General features: G+C 36.1%; 2 protein-coding genes across 4 annotated transcripts in view; both read left to right on the forward strand.

Annotated features, from left to right (window-relative positions):
• Positions 1-12199, forward strand: part of PRORP (protein only RNase P catalytic subunit) — a 51210-nt gene extending 39011 nt beyond the window's left edge. For all 3 annotated transcript variants that reach the window (XM_074213372.1, XM_074213371.1, XM_074213373.1), the window contains 2 exons: positions 1760-1955; positions 8223-12199. In XM_074213372.1, coding sequence (XP_074069473.1) covers positions 1760-1955; positions 8223-8354 — 328 coding nt within the window. In that variant the 3' untranslated portion in view covers positions 8355-12199. The remainder of the gene's footprint in view (positions 1-1759; positions 1956-8222) is intronic.
• LOC141506534 (deleted in azoospermia-like) lies at positions 3777-8211 on the forward strand. The gene has a single exon (XM_074213376.1). The coding sequence runs from the start codon at positions 3901-3903 to the stop codon at positions 4765-4767; it is 867 nt and encodes a 288-aa protein (XP_074069477.1). The 5' UTR covers positions 3777-3900; the 3' UTR covers positions 4768-8211.
• Positions 12200-13142: the final 943 nt, after the last annotated feature.

Below are 13142 nucleotides of genomic sequence, written 5' to 3' on the forward strand. Positions count from 1 at the left end.
ATTATTTGAATCTGCTTTCCTGATTGTGAACTGTGAGAAGTGACAACTAATTTTGGGGTCCATTGAATGATATATGAGACAAATGATTTGTTTTTGGATTTCTCTACATTATTATAGAATACAAAATAAAAACTTCTAAAAAAGGATACATCCTGACCATTTTTCAGGTTATATATAGTCTATCAATTTGGAACAAATATTTAATCCCCTTGTGCAGATGAAAGAGATTTTTACTTAATACTTGAAAGGTATTACCATAGGTAAGTAAATTGAGTATTTCAATAAACACCAAAAAATAAAAGCCACTTCCTGACATTGAACACTAGTATTAATATTTTATGTCACTTATCCTCTATCATCAGATATAACATTTGCCGTGACTGGTAATTGAGGAAGTTGGGGAAGAATTTTCTTTTTGGTAGGTAGTTTCAATATTCTGCCAAATTGATCTTTTCCTTATGTGCAGTTTTATTTAGATTTAGAATGTTAATTATTTAACAGGTAGGCAGAGATGCTTCTAGTAAATCAGAAAAGGTTGCCCTATTTATTTTTGTTCTTGCATAGCCATTTGGAGTTAGAAAAAATGAAGAAATGGATATCTAATTTAGCATGCTACTTTTTGGAACTTTAATGATGTACCTTTGAGTTCCTATAATTTCTTTTTAGTTTTTACAAGGCAATGGGGTTAAGTGACTTGCCCGAGGCCACACAGCTAGGTAATTATGAAGTGTCTGAGTCCAGATTTGAACTCAGGTACTCCTGACTCCAGGGCTGGTGCTCTATCCACTGCGCCACCCAGCCACCCCGAGTTTCTATCCTTTCTTCACTGTCACAGTGAAACCCTCTTTTTTGTCTGTGATTTGGTAGATAGATTCTTAGGGACTGAGGGGATACAGAAATGATTAAGATGGTCCCTTCTTTTGAACAGTTTGCCATCTACTAGGGTAGATAAAGAAATTCTGATACCAAGTAGAATGTAAAGTTTCCTGGAAAATACAAGGGAAGTGCTCTGAGATGTTGCAAAAAATATATATATATTATAAAGAGGGAAGACCCAGAAAAACCCTTGCTTACCAATGAAAATATACCAAACCTGATTTGTCCAAAGGACCCTTATTTGTAGATGAATTAAGAGGTCTATTTTGTAATAACTTTTTTTAAAAATCAAGAAAAATGGAAATTACAACTTCCCATTTGGAGTTTGCCAAAGAAAGTATTGTGAGTTTTGGGGAGAAGAAATGCTTGATTTAAACTGTTGCAAATCGAAAAAAATGTTTTTGTCCCAAGTTAAATTTTAGGGGCTGAAAGTCAGGATTTTAAATAGTTTTAAACAACCTGACTGAATCAAAAACCAGAATTGTAAACTGTAGACCTTCAACAAATCTTTCCATCCATCGCTTTAAGTCTTTTATATTCTCTTAGAAAAATTATTTGTGTTATAAAGACCTGCTTATGGGTAATGAGGATTTCTGTACTAATAGTATCAAAAACTTAGAACACTTCTTCAAAATGTATTAAAGAAATATAAAGCAGGGGACAGCTAAGTGGTGCAGTGGATAGAGGACCTGAGTTCAAATGTGACATAAGACACTTAATAATTACCTATGTGTGCGACCTCAGGCAAGTCACTTAACCTCATTGCCTTGCAAAAACCCAAAGAAATATAAAGCATAGAAAAGACAATTATATTTTTTGTCTCTTGACTCTCTCTCTCTCTCTCTCTCTCTCTCTCTCTCTCTCTCTCTTTTGGTTGATTTAGCTCAGAAGATGATGCTTTCCTATTGTATGCCACACTGCACTCTGGAAATCACTGCAAATTTCTCACCAGAGATCTGATGCGGGACCACAAAGCCTGCCTCCCTGATGATAAGACTCGACATTTGTTCTTTAGATGGCAGCAAGGACATCAGCTTGTGTTTCTCCACTATTACCCAGGGAAAAAGATCATTTTTCAGGTATGTTCTCACCTCTCTTTAGTAGGTCAGCAGATTATGATACTTGTTAAGAATATAGGACCAAGGGGGCAGCTAGGTGACACAGTGGATAGAGCACTGGCCCTGGAGTCAGAAGTACCTGAGTTCAAATCTGGCCTCAGACACTTAATAATTACCTAGCTGTGTGGCCTTAGGCAAGCCACTTAACTGCATTGCCTTGCAAAAAAAAAACCCAACTAAAAAAAAGAATATGTGGCCAAAAGAAAGCATTATTTCAGAAAGGCCAAGCACAGCTATTAATTTTTTAAAAAGGATTCCCCCCTCTCCAAAATGGACTTGTAATTGCTTCATTTTTCTCTTTACTATCTATCTGAAAATTTTGAGGTTATAAAAACAAAAAGTTTCTAACACAATATAGTTTTCAGTATTATGGATATGGAAGAACCTAACACTTCATGAAATGTATTGTTCATAGACGGGTTTTGTGTTTTGTGTTTTAAAACTTTTATTATTTATTTATTAAACTCGAATAAAAACTTCTTTAAGATTCTTTCTTGCTCAATCTATATATGACTATAAATTCATTTAGTTAATACTAGCAAATAAAGCCATTCTACAATAGACAAATGGTCAAAGATATGCAAAGGTAACTTACAGATGAGGAAATCAAAGCAATCCTCAATCATATGAAAAATTGCTCTAAATTACTACTTATTAGAGAAATGAAATTAAAACATATCTGAGCTACTACCTCACACCTCTCAGACTAGCCAACATGATCTGAAAGGAAAATGATCAATGTTGGAAGGGATGTGGGAAATCTGGGACACTAATATATTGTTGATGGAGCTGTGAACTTACCCAGCCTTTCTGGAGAGCAATTTGTAATTATGCCCAAAGTGCAATAAAAATGTGCATTCCCTTTGATCCAGCAATACCACTACTGGGTCTAAACCCTGAAGAGATTATGAAAAAGGGTAAAAAATCACCTGTACAAAAATATTCATAGCAGTTCTGTTTGTGGTGGCAAAGAAATGGAAATGAGGGAATGTCCGTCAATTGGGGCATGGCTTAACAAACTGTGATATATGGATGCGATGGAACACTATTGTTCTATTAGAACCCAGGAGGGATTGGAATTCAGGGAAGCCTGGAAGGATTTTAATGAACTGTTACTGAACAAGATGAGCAGAACCAAAAGAACATTGTACACCCTAACAACAACATGGAAGTGATAATCAACCTTAATAGACTTGCTCATACCAACAGGGCAACAATCAGGTACAATTTTGGGGTATCTATGATGGAAAATGCCATCAGTATCCTCAGAAAGAATTGTGGAGTTTGAATGAAGACCAAGGACTATTAGCTTTAATTTTTAAAAAAATGTTGTCTTACCTTTCTGGAGAGAGATTTGGAACTACCCTTAAAGGGCAACAAAAATGTGCATACCCTTTGATTCAGCAATACCACTACTGGGTCTATGCCCTGAAGAGATTGTGAAAAACGGTAAAAACATCACTTGTACAAAAATATGCCTAGATGGACACGCTTATTTCATCAGTGCAATAATCAGGGATAAATTGGGGCTGTCTGCAATGGAGAATATCAACTGTATCCAGATAACCCTGGAGTTTGAACAAAGTTCAAGGACTATAGAAAAAAGAACTGCTATCTTATTGTCTGATCTTGTTATCTCTTATACTTTGTTTCTTCTTTAAGGATATGATTTCTCTCTCATCACATTCAATTTGGATCAATGTAATGGAAACAATGTAAAGACTGACAAATTGCTTTCTGTGGGGGGGGAGGGAAGTGAGATTGGGGGGAAAAATTGTAAAACTCAAAATAAATAAAATCTTTAATTAAAAAAATGTTGTCGGCGGACTGGACCAGACCAGATCAGCGGGCTTTAAGCGCAGCCGACACCGGCCCGCAGGGGCTTTAATCGTTGTGGGCGGAGACCATGTCTGCGGCAAATCCTGAGACCCCAAACTCAACCATCTCAAGAGAAGCCAGCACCCAATCATCATTAGGCACAGCCAGCCAAGGATATGTTTTACCCGAAGCTAAAATCATGCCAAACACTGTCTTTGTTGGTGGAATTGATGTTAGGATGGATGAAACAGAAATTAGAAGCTTCTTTGCTAGATATGGTTTGGTGAAAGAAGTGAAGATAATCACTGATCGAACTGGTGTGTCCAAAGGCTATGGATTTGTTTCGTTTTATAATGATGTGGATGTACAGAAAATAGTGGAATCACAGATGAATTTCCATGGTAAAAAGTTGAAACTGGGACCAGCAATCAGGAAACAAAATTTATGTGCCTATCACGTGCAGCCATGTCCTTTGGTTTTTAACCCTCCTCCAGCACCACAGTTTCATAGTGTCTGGAGTAATCCAAACACAGAGACATATATGCAGCCTCCAGCTATGATGAACCCCATCACTCAGTATGTTCAGGCATATCTTCCTTACCCCAACTCACCAGTCCAGCTCATCACTGGATATCAGCTACTTATATATAACTATCAGGTACCTCCACAATGGCCTGCTGGGGAACAAAGAAGTTATGTCATACCTCCGGCTTATACAGCTGTGAATTATCACTGCAGTGAAGTGGACCCAGGAGCTGAAGTCCTGCAAACAGAGTGCTTCGTCCATGAGGTCACACAGTCTTCTGGGAATGGCCAACAAAAGAAATCGGTGGACCAAAGCACACAGACAGTGGTATCCTGTTTGTTTAATCCAGAGACAAGACTGAGAAATGCTCTTGTCACCCAAGATGACTACTTCAAGGACAAAAGAGTACATCACTTTAGAAGAAGTTAGGGCTGTGCTTAAATCCGTTTGAATCCTCTCTGCTGAAGCTTCCAGTGTTGTGGACAGTAGTTACTGTTTTTGAGTATTACGAAGATACAGAGAGTTCCTGTTTTCCACTATTATGGAAAGTTAATTCTGAATTTTTTGACAACTTATTTCAAGACTTTCTGTGCAAGTTGTGTTAATTTTCTTAGTATGTTGTTTATTTTTCATTGAAACTATTCTACTTTGGATATTCACTTAGTAATTGGTTCTGTATTGAGTTCACAGTTGAAAGGGAAAAGCAGTTAAAGTGGACAGGTATAACTTTAGGGTTTACATGTTAGTGCTTCAACTGGAAAAGAAATGTTTTTGAGACTTTAAAGGCAAATGTTGGTTTTCAAAATTTTGCTTTATAGAAACTTAGTGTTTTGAAAAGGTCAGAATTTTGACAGTTTGACTGTCCTTAGCATTTAATCTCCAACAAATATTTCTTCAGCAGTACGATATTTACAATACAAATGTTTGTGTTCTATTATTTAATTCTAGAAATTTACCACAGAAGCAGACTTTTTAAAACTACATTTTTAATTAGTGGAACCAAATATATAAAGTTGTAGCTTAATTGAAGACTTCCAATTCTAAACCCAGTATTAATATGGCAGATTCTCTACAGACAATCCAATCATTGGGTGTTATGTTTATTCAGTTTTGCTTACAAAGTATTTGGAGTCCAACAATAGATAATTGATTGGGATGGCAATTAGGGTAATTCAAATTCTGGATGTAATTTTAAAAACTGATACTAACCAAACCTTACTAGATACATAAGCTTCTCAGTGGGTTACTTTTCTTTTTCTTTACTTTTTTCCTTTTCCTTTTTTATTTTGTGTTTTTTTTTACTGGTAAAACTTCAATAGCTATATCTAAATTGTGCAAAATATTGGCATTAAAAAAGATGCTGAAGCTTTTTCTTATGTCACTTAAAGGTTAATCAGAGTATCTGAAAGGAATTGCTTTTATAAAAAAAAACTAATTTTAGTTATTTGTCATGGAACAAATAAATTTTATTTTTGTTTAACCTAAAAAAAAAAAATGTTGTCTCAGAGGCAGCTAGATAGCACAGTGGATAGAGCACCGGCCTTGGAGTCAGGAGTACCTGAGTTCAAATCTGGCCTCAGACATTTAATAATTACCTAGCTGTGTGGCCTTGGGCAAGCCACTTAATACCATTAGCCTTTGCAACCCCCCCCAAAAAAATGTTGCATTATTATGTAATTCTACTATATCTCATACTATATGTTTCTTCCTTAAGGATATGATTTCTTTCTCATCACATTCAACTTAGATCAATGCATACTATGGGAATGATGTAAAGACTAGCAAACTGCCTTCTGTGGGAGTGGGGGGAGGGAAACGAGATGGGGGGAAAATTGTAAAATTCAGAATAAATTTAAAAAACAGAAAAAAATATGCTTGACTTCAGGTATCAAGAGGAGATCATCAAAAAGACAGTAATAAACACTGTCAAAAATAATATTTTATATTTTTCTTGCTTTTTCCCATTTGTTCTAATTCTTTCACGATATTTCTGGTATGGAATATAATTATATCAGATTACTCACTATCTTGAGGAGAGGGGGAAGGGGAGGGAGAGAAAAATTTGGAACTCAAAATCTTACAAAATGAATGTTGAAAGCATATTACATATAATTGAAAAATTATTGTATATAATTACATATGATTGGATTATTACATATAATTGGAATTATTTGGAAAATAACTATATTGGGAAATTATTACATATAATTGGAAAAATAAAAATAATAAATTATTTTCCCCAGCTACATGTAAAGACAATTTTTAACATTCACTTAAAAATTTTTTTTGAGTTCCAAATTTTCTCCCTCTCTCCCTCACCCACCCTTTCTTTGTCTAAGACAGTAAGCAATTTAACATAACTTGTGCATTTTCAATTATACCAAAAAAATTATCATATTAGTCATATTATAATAGAAGACAGGGGCTCAATTGGGGGGAAATGAATAAAGTGAAAAATATTGTTTTGATCTTCCTTCTCTGGAGGTAGATAACATTTTTTCAACATGAATCCTTTGGAATTGTCTTGGATCATTGTATTGTTGAGAATAGCTGAAGTCATTCAGTGTACAACTTTAAAACTTTTTAAAAGCTAATTTTTTTTTTAAATTGAGCTATCCAAAAGAGGAATATGCTGCCTTGAAGGTTCACTTTATATCTTCAGGCTTAAGCTAAATGATCACTTGTTAGGTATATTGTAGACTGAATTCCTGTAGACTAAAATGCCTCTCTAGGAGATCTTTCTTCTCAGTCAGTCAGCAAGTATCTACCTAATTACTCTTGGGTAATATGCTGTGCCTGGGGCATGAGAAACTCATATTCTAATGTGGAGATGGCATTACAAATAACTTCATACATATAAGGTTAATACAGTAAGAGGAAGGCATTAGCAGTGGGATATGGCAGGTCATTATAATCAAGAAAATGACCTTTTAGAGAAGGTGATAGGAAACTGGAAAATGAAAGATGGGAAAGCATTCCATGAATTGGGAACAGTTTTTGAAATGGCACAGAGTCAAGGAGATAGTTGTATCACTGAGTACCTGGAGAAGAAGATATTAGAAGACTGGAAAGGCAGGGAGGGATCAGATTGTGAGGAAGGGACTTTAAATGCCAGAGAAGATTTAATAGATTCTACAGACAACAAGGAACCATCAGAGTATAATTGAGGAATGTAGGGAACAGGGAATGACAAATCTAAGATGTGCTTTAGGAAAATCAATTTGATAGCTGAGTAGAAACTGGATTTGAAAGGGGAGAGATGTCAGGCAAGGAGACCAACTATAATGATATTTCAGTAGTCTAGATGTGAAGCAATGAAGACTTGCTTCAAAGTTATGACTTGTTGAGAAAAGGGAATTCTGGAGAATTATACACATAGAATTGGGTATGTTGTGGGTTTTGTGAGATGTGGAAATCCGTGATATGACCATTTCTTTCTGTAGCTGAGGAACAGTTTGAAGAGTAGACACATGAAAATTGAGTAGATTGGAATTGAAATTTAGGGTATGTATGGTGTTATGAGAGCAAGAATTGTAATGATGAGGAAGACTGGCCAAGTTCTGACATGGAGCAATGAAGAATGTCCTAGGGTTTCAATAGATAATTCTGTCATTCTTTCAGGATAGTATTACTATCAATCAACACAAAATGCACAATTTAGAGAATCTACCCCATATGTTCACATGGCTTATTTGTGCCCGATCTGTGGTAAAGTAATCTGAGCTGTCTAATTGCTCTGATAAACCACAATTTACTCACTGTAACTTGACCCTTAACAAAATGATGTCATTTTGATCCTTTTTAAGAAGGAAGGACAACAACCAACAATTACTTTATTTTGTCAATATTAACATAAATCTTAAATTCTGTTTCTGATCCAACAGTCTGTTCTCACATATGATACGGTGATACAAACAACAGGAGACTCGTGGCATATACCATATGATGAAAACCTGGTGAAGAGATATTCTTATGAAGTTCCAACTAAATGGCTTTGCCTTCAGCAGCAAAACTGAAACTTCTAGCCCAGACTGTGCCACCTCTGAGATCTCTTCTTGTTCTAGATCTAGGATCTTCACTAATTGTCTATGTACCACTTTGGCTGTAAAACAAAGTGGTTCTTATATATAGAAGAATGGATAATCCAAGACTGGAGCTTTGCATATATTCTGGAAAAGAAGATAATGTATTACTACTGCTTATTCAAATAAATCTAATTTTAATGAGCAGTTTTAAAATTAAACAAGAATTACATGAGAAAATTACAGTTTCCCCTTCTGCAGTACAAAATTTTTTGTGAAAGCCCACCTGTTCCCTTCATGTATCTTTATCAAGTATACCCCTAATGTCTTCATCTGTGCACCATTCATTATATTATCTTAAAGATTTTTATAGATTTTATAATTATAGATGTTTGGTTTTGCCCAACAATAAACAGTGAATAGTTTTACATTCACTTGTTTTCCTTTATTAAATGTTGATAATTTCTACGGATTAATTTTGTGTACTGCTTATTTCATTGAAGCTATAAGTATTTTAATTGCCATGTTATTGGTTTGCTAGAATTTTCTATTTGAACCATTATATGGTCTGCAAATATGGATAATTGTCCCTCCTCTTTTCTTATGCCTATTACTTTAATTTCTTTTTGTTGATGTAGCTAGAAAAAAACATTTAATTTTGGGGGAAAGCTTCTGACAACTCTCCATCGTAAATCATACTAGCTTGACTATGTTGACTATGTTAAAAGAAGACCATACTAGAAAAGGAGCTGCTTCTTTGACAGGAAATTTGTGGGAAAACTAGACAGCAATCTGACAGAACATTTCTTTAAATGAACATCTTAAAATATACTCTAATAAATTGCAACTAGGTAAATAATCCAAATATGAATATCATATCATCAGAAAGGGGGATAAAGAAGAATTTATAATCAGAGAAGGAATAGAGTAGATTATCAAAGGAAATTTTGATCTTAAAACATTTTGAAAGCTTTCACTAAGGCATTTCAGCTGAAATAAAAGATTTATATACATATATGAAACACTAAGATGTGATTAAAGACTTTCAAATTAAAAATGTAAACAAACAAAAGCCATATGGAAAAAATGTTCCAAATCACTAATAATAAGAAAAATTTTATTTAAATAAGGTATCATCTCAAATTCATCAAATTGGCAAATGTGGTAAAGAGAAAACTATTCTGTGCTACCTTGAAGGTTCACTTTATATCTTCAGGCTTAAGCTAAATGATCACTTGTTAGGTATGTTGTAGACTAAAAGGCCTCTCTAGGAGATCTTTCTTCTCAGTCAGTCAGCAAGTATCTACCTAATTACTCTTGGGTAATATGCTGTGCCTGGGGCATGAGAAGCTCATATTCTAATGTGGAGATGGCATTACAAATAACTTCATACATATAAGGTTAATACAGTAAGAGGAAGGCATTAGCAGTGGGATATGGCAGGTCATTATAATCAAGAAAATGACCTTTTAGAGAAGGTGATAGGAAACTGGAAAATGAAAGATGGGAAAGCATTCCATGAATTGGGAACAGTTTTTGAAATGGCACAGAGTCAAGGAGATAGTTGTATCACTGAGTACCTGGAGAAGAAGATATTAGAAGACTGGAAAGGCAGGGAGGGATCAGATTGTGAGGAAGGGACTTTAAATGCCAGAGAAGATTTATTAGATTCTACAGACAACAAGGAACCATCAGAGTATAATTGAGGGATGTAGGGAACAGGGAATGACAAATCTAAGATGTGCTTTAGAAAATCAATTTGATAGCTGAGTAGAAACTGGATTTGAAAGGGGAAGAGACTTCAGGCAACCAGTCAGATCAGATAAAAAGTGAAGTTCAAGTAATGCCTCTTCCCCTTGTTTCCACTTTTATATTTCTGTTGTATTCTTTTTGAACACACCAGTTATGTGACTTTGAGTTCCTTTCCCTTTTCTTCCATAGTGTGTACCTTCTACCACACACACACACACATACATTTACACACACACACAGAGACATACTTTTTTATCTTTATAGATAATCAAAACAACAAAATTACTCCTGAGCTCTCAATTCCCTTTGACCCTTCATGATATTAGAATTGTTTCATTTCCCTTATTAAAATATATAACTATTTCACAAAACAAAAAAAAACCCTTCAAAATAAAAAATTATCTCTTCTGTATCTCTTTCCCTTAATCCTAATTCCTCATCCTGAAAATGACCAATTTGTAAATATGTTTATCAAAAATATGTATGTACAATGTTAACTGCTGAGGGGAGGGGTTGGGAAGCAAGAGTGTAAGGAAATTTTGTAACTTGAAAATATACATTTGCATATGGATGAAAAATAATTTTTTAAAAAAAAGAATATAGCTATTTCAGATTTGTTCAGAGTCCCTTTCAAATTTACTTTTCTACATCTCTCTTCAAAGCTTCTACCCAGCTATGATCTTTTTGAAAGGAATGTTTAAATAAAGGTTCATTTTTGCTAGGTAGGTTATTCTTTATTATAAACCTTTAGGTTTTGCTTTATTTAAATTTGTATTCTAGACCTTTCTTTCCCTGATAATGGTAGTTGCAAAGTCTCTTGTGCTCCTGATTGCCTCCTTGAACTGTTTCTTGGGCTGTTAGTTGTATTTTTTTCCTTTGACCTGGAATGTCTAAATTTTGACTTTGACTTTGCTGTAAATTTTCATTTTAATATTTCAAGAGTTGACTACTGAATTTCTTCTATTTTTCCTTTATCTTCTGAAGTTTTTTGGTACCCTTGAGACTATAATCTTCAGTTGTCTTTCCAAGTATATTGGATTAAAATCAAAAAGGGAAAAATTATAATTGATCAATCCAAATCAATAGAAGTTGGAATAGCAACTAAAAGTAAAATAGCTTATTCAGGATCCCTATAATCATTTGCTTATATACATTTTGAACTCTAATCTTCACTTTTAAAAAGTTTGCTGTGGGAGGCGGAGCCAAGATGGCGACATGAAGGGATCTAGTCTTAGGAGCTCTCTGATAAAAACTCATAAACTAAGGACTCTAACTAAACTTTCGAGAGACAGAACCCACAAAGGGACCCAGTGAGGCAGTTCTCCTACTCAAGGTAACCTAGAAAAGAGCAGAAAGGCTCTGCTCCCCGGGGTCGGAGGGGTGGCCCCCCAGAGCCAAAGAACTTCAGCCTCCCGGAGGCAGCCCCAGGGCGCTGGGAACCGTGGCTCACAGCAGTGGGGGAGTCTCCTGAGCTGCACCCCGGGGAGCACCGGACACAAAGTGGGGGAACAGTGGGGGGACCTCTGCCAGAGCGAGCACGTGGAGTCCAGCCCTCAGGGCACACAGCCAGCAGCCTGGTCTTTCCACAGCTCTGATCCAGGAAACAGAAGCAGGTGGAGCTGGTAAGCAGGAGCCCGCAGGGCATGAGCCCATTATGCTGAGGGAGGGGAGTGAAAAGAGAGAGAGACTGCAGAGCTCTGTCCTCTGCCCCTGGAACAGGACTCTGGAGCTCTGACCACATTCAGATCCTGATCCCAGTCTAGGCACCCCCATAGAACAACAGGGCCCCCCCCCACCTCAGCCCCGTGGCAGAGTGGGGCACTTATGGTCATTCACAGACCAGGAGGGAGGACAGAACCTCACACACTGAGACCCTTGTGGGAGTGTCCCAAAAGCTCAGGAAGCACCCAGAAAAACAGGCTTAGGCTGGGAAAATGAACAAGCAAAGAAATAAGAGGAAGGCCATTGAGAAATATTTTGTAAATGAGCCCAAGAAGGATCAAAATACTCAGTCTGAAGATGAGGAAGCACAAGCTCCTGCATCTAAAGACTCCAAGAAAAACAGAAATTGGGCTCAGGCTATGATAGAGCTCAGAAAAGACTTTGAAAATCAAATGAGGGAGTTGGAAGAAAAACTAGGAAAAGAAAGGAGAGAGATGCAGGAAAAACATGAAAATGAAGTCAGCAGCTTAGTCAAGGAAATCCAAAAAAATGCTGAAGAAAATAGCATGCTAAAAACCAGCTTAGGTCAAATGGATAAAACAGTTCAAAAAGTTATTGAGGAAAAGAATGCTTTAAAAAGCAAAATTGGCCAGATGGAAAAAGAGATAAGAAAACTCTCTGAGGAGAACAAATCCTTCAGACAAAGAATAGAATTCAGGGATATTGATGAATTTACCAGAAATCAGGAATCAATACTTCAAAATGAAAAAAATGAAAAATTAGAAGAAAATGTGAAATATCTCACTGAAAAAACAACTGATATGGAAAACAGACTCAGGAAAGATAATTTGAAAATTATTGGAATACCTGAAAATCATGATCAGGAAAAGAGCCTTGACATCATTTTCAAAGAATTACTACAGGAAAATTGCCCTGATATTCTAGAAGCAGAGGGAAAAATAGAAATGGAGAGAATCCACCAATCCCCCCGAAAAAGAGATCCCAAAAAACCAACCCCTAGGAATATTATAGCCAAGTTCCAGAACTCCCAAGTCAAAGAGAAAATATTACAAGCAGCCAGAAGGACACAGTTCAAATATCGTGGAGCTGCAGTCAGGATCACACAGGACTTAGCAGCAACTACATTGGAAGCTCATAGGGCTTGGAATACAATATACCAGAAGGCAAAAGAGCTTAGAATGCAGCCAAGAATGAACTACCCAGCAAGGCTGAATGTCCTCTTTCAGGGAAAAAGATGGACTTTCAATGAACCAGGGGAATTTCAAATGTTCCTTTTGGAATGGCCAGACCTGAAGAGAAGGTTTGATCTTCAGATACAGGACTCAGGTGAAGCATGGAGATTGGAGG

The sequence above is a fragment of the Macrotis lagotis genome, chromosome 1 (assembly GCF_037893015.1).
Source record: "Macrotis lagotis isolate mMagLag1 chromosome 1, bilby.v1.9.chrom.fasta, whole genome shotgun sequence".
Taxonomy (NCBI): Eukaryota; Metazoa; Chordata; class Mammalia; order Peramelemorphia; family Peramelidae; genus Macrotis; species Macrotis lagotis.

Excerpts from the sequence above, each read along its gene's own strand:
- LOC141506534 (XM_074213376.1), top strand. The coding sequence starts at position 3,901 with ATGTCTGCGGCAAATCCTGAGACCCCAAACTCAACCATCTCAAGAGAA.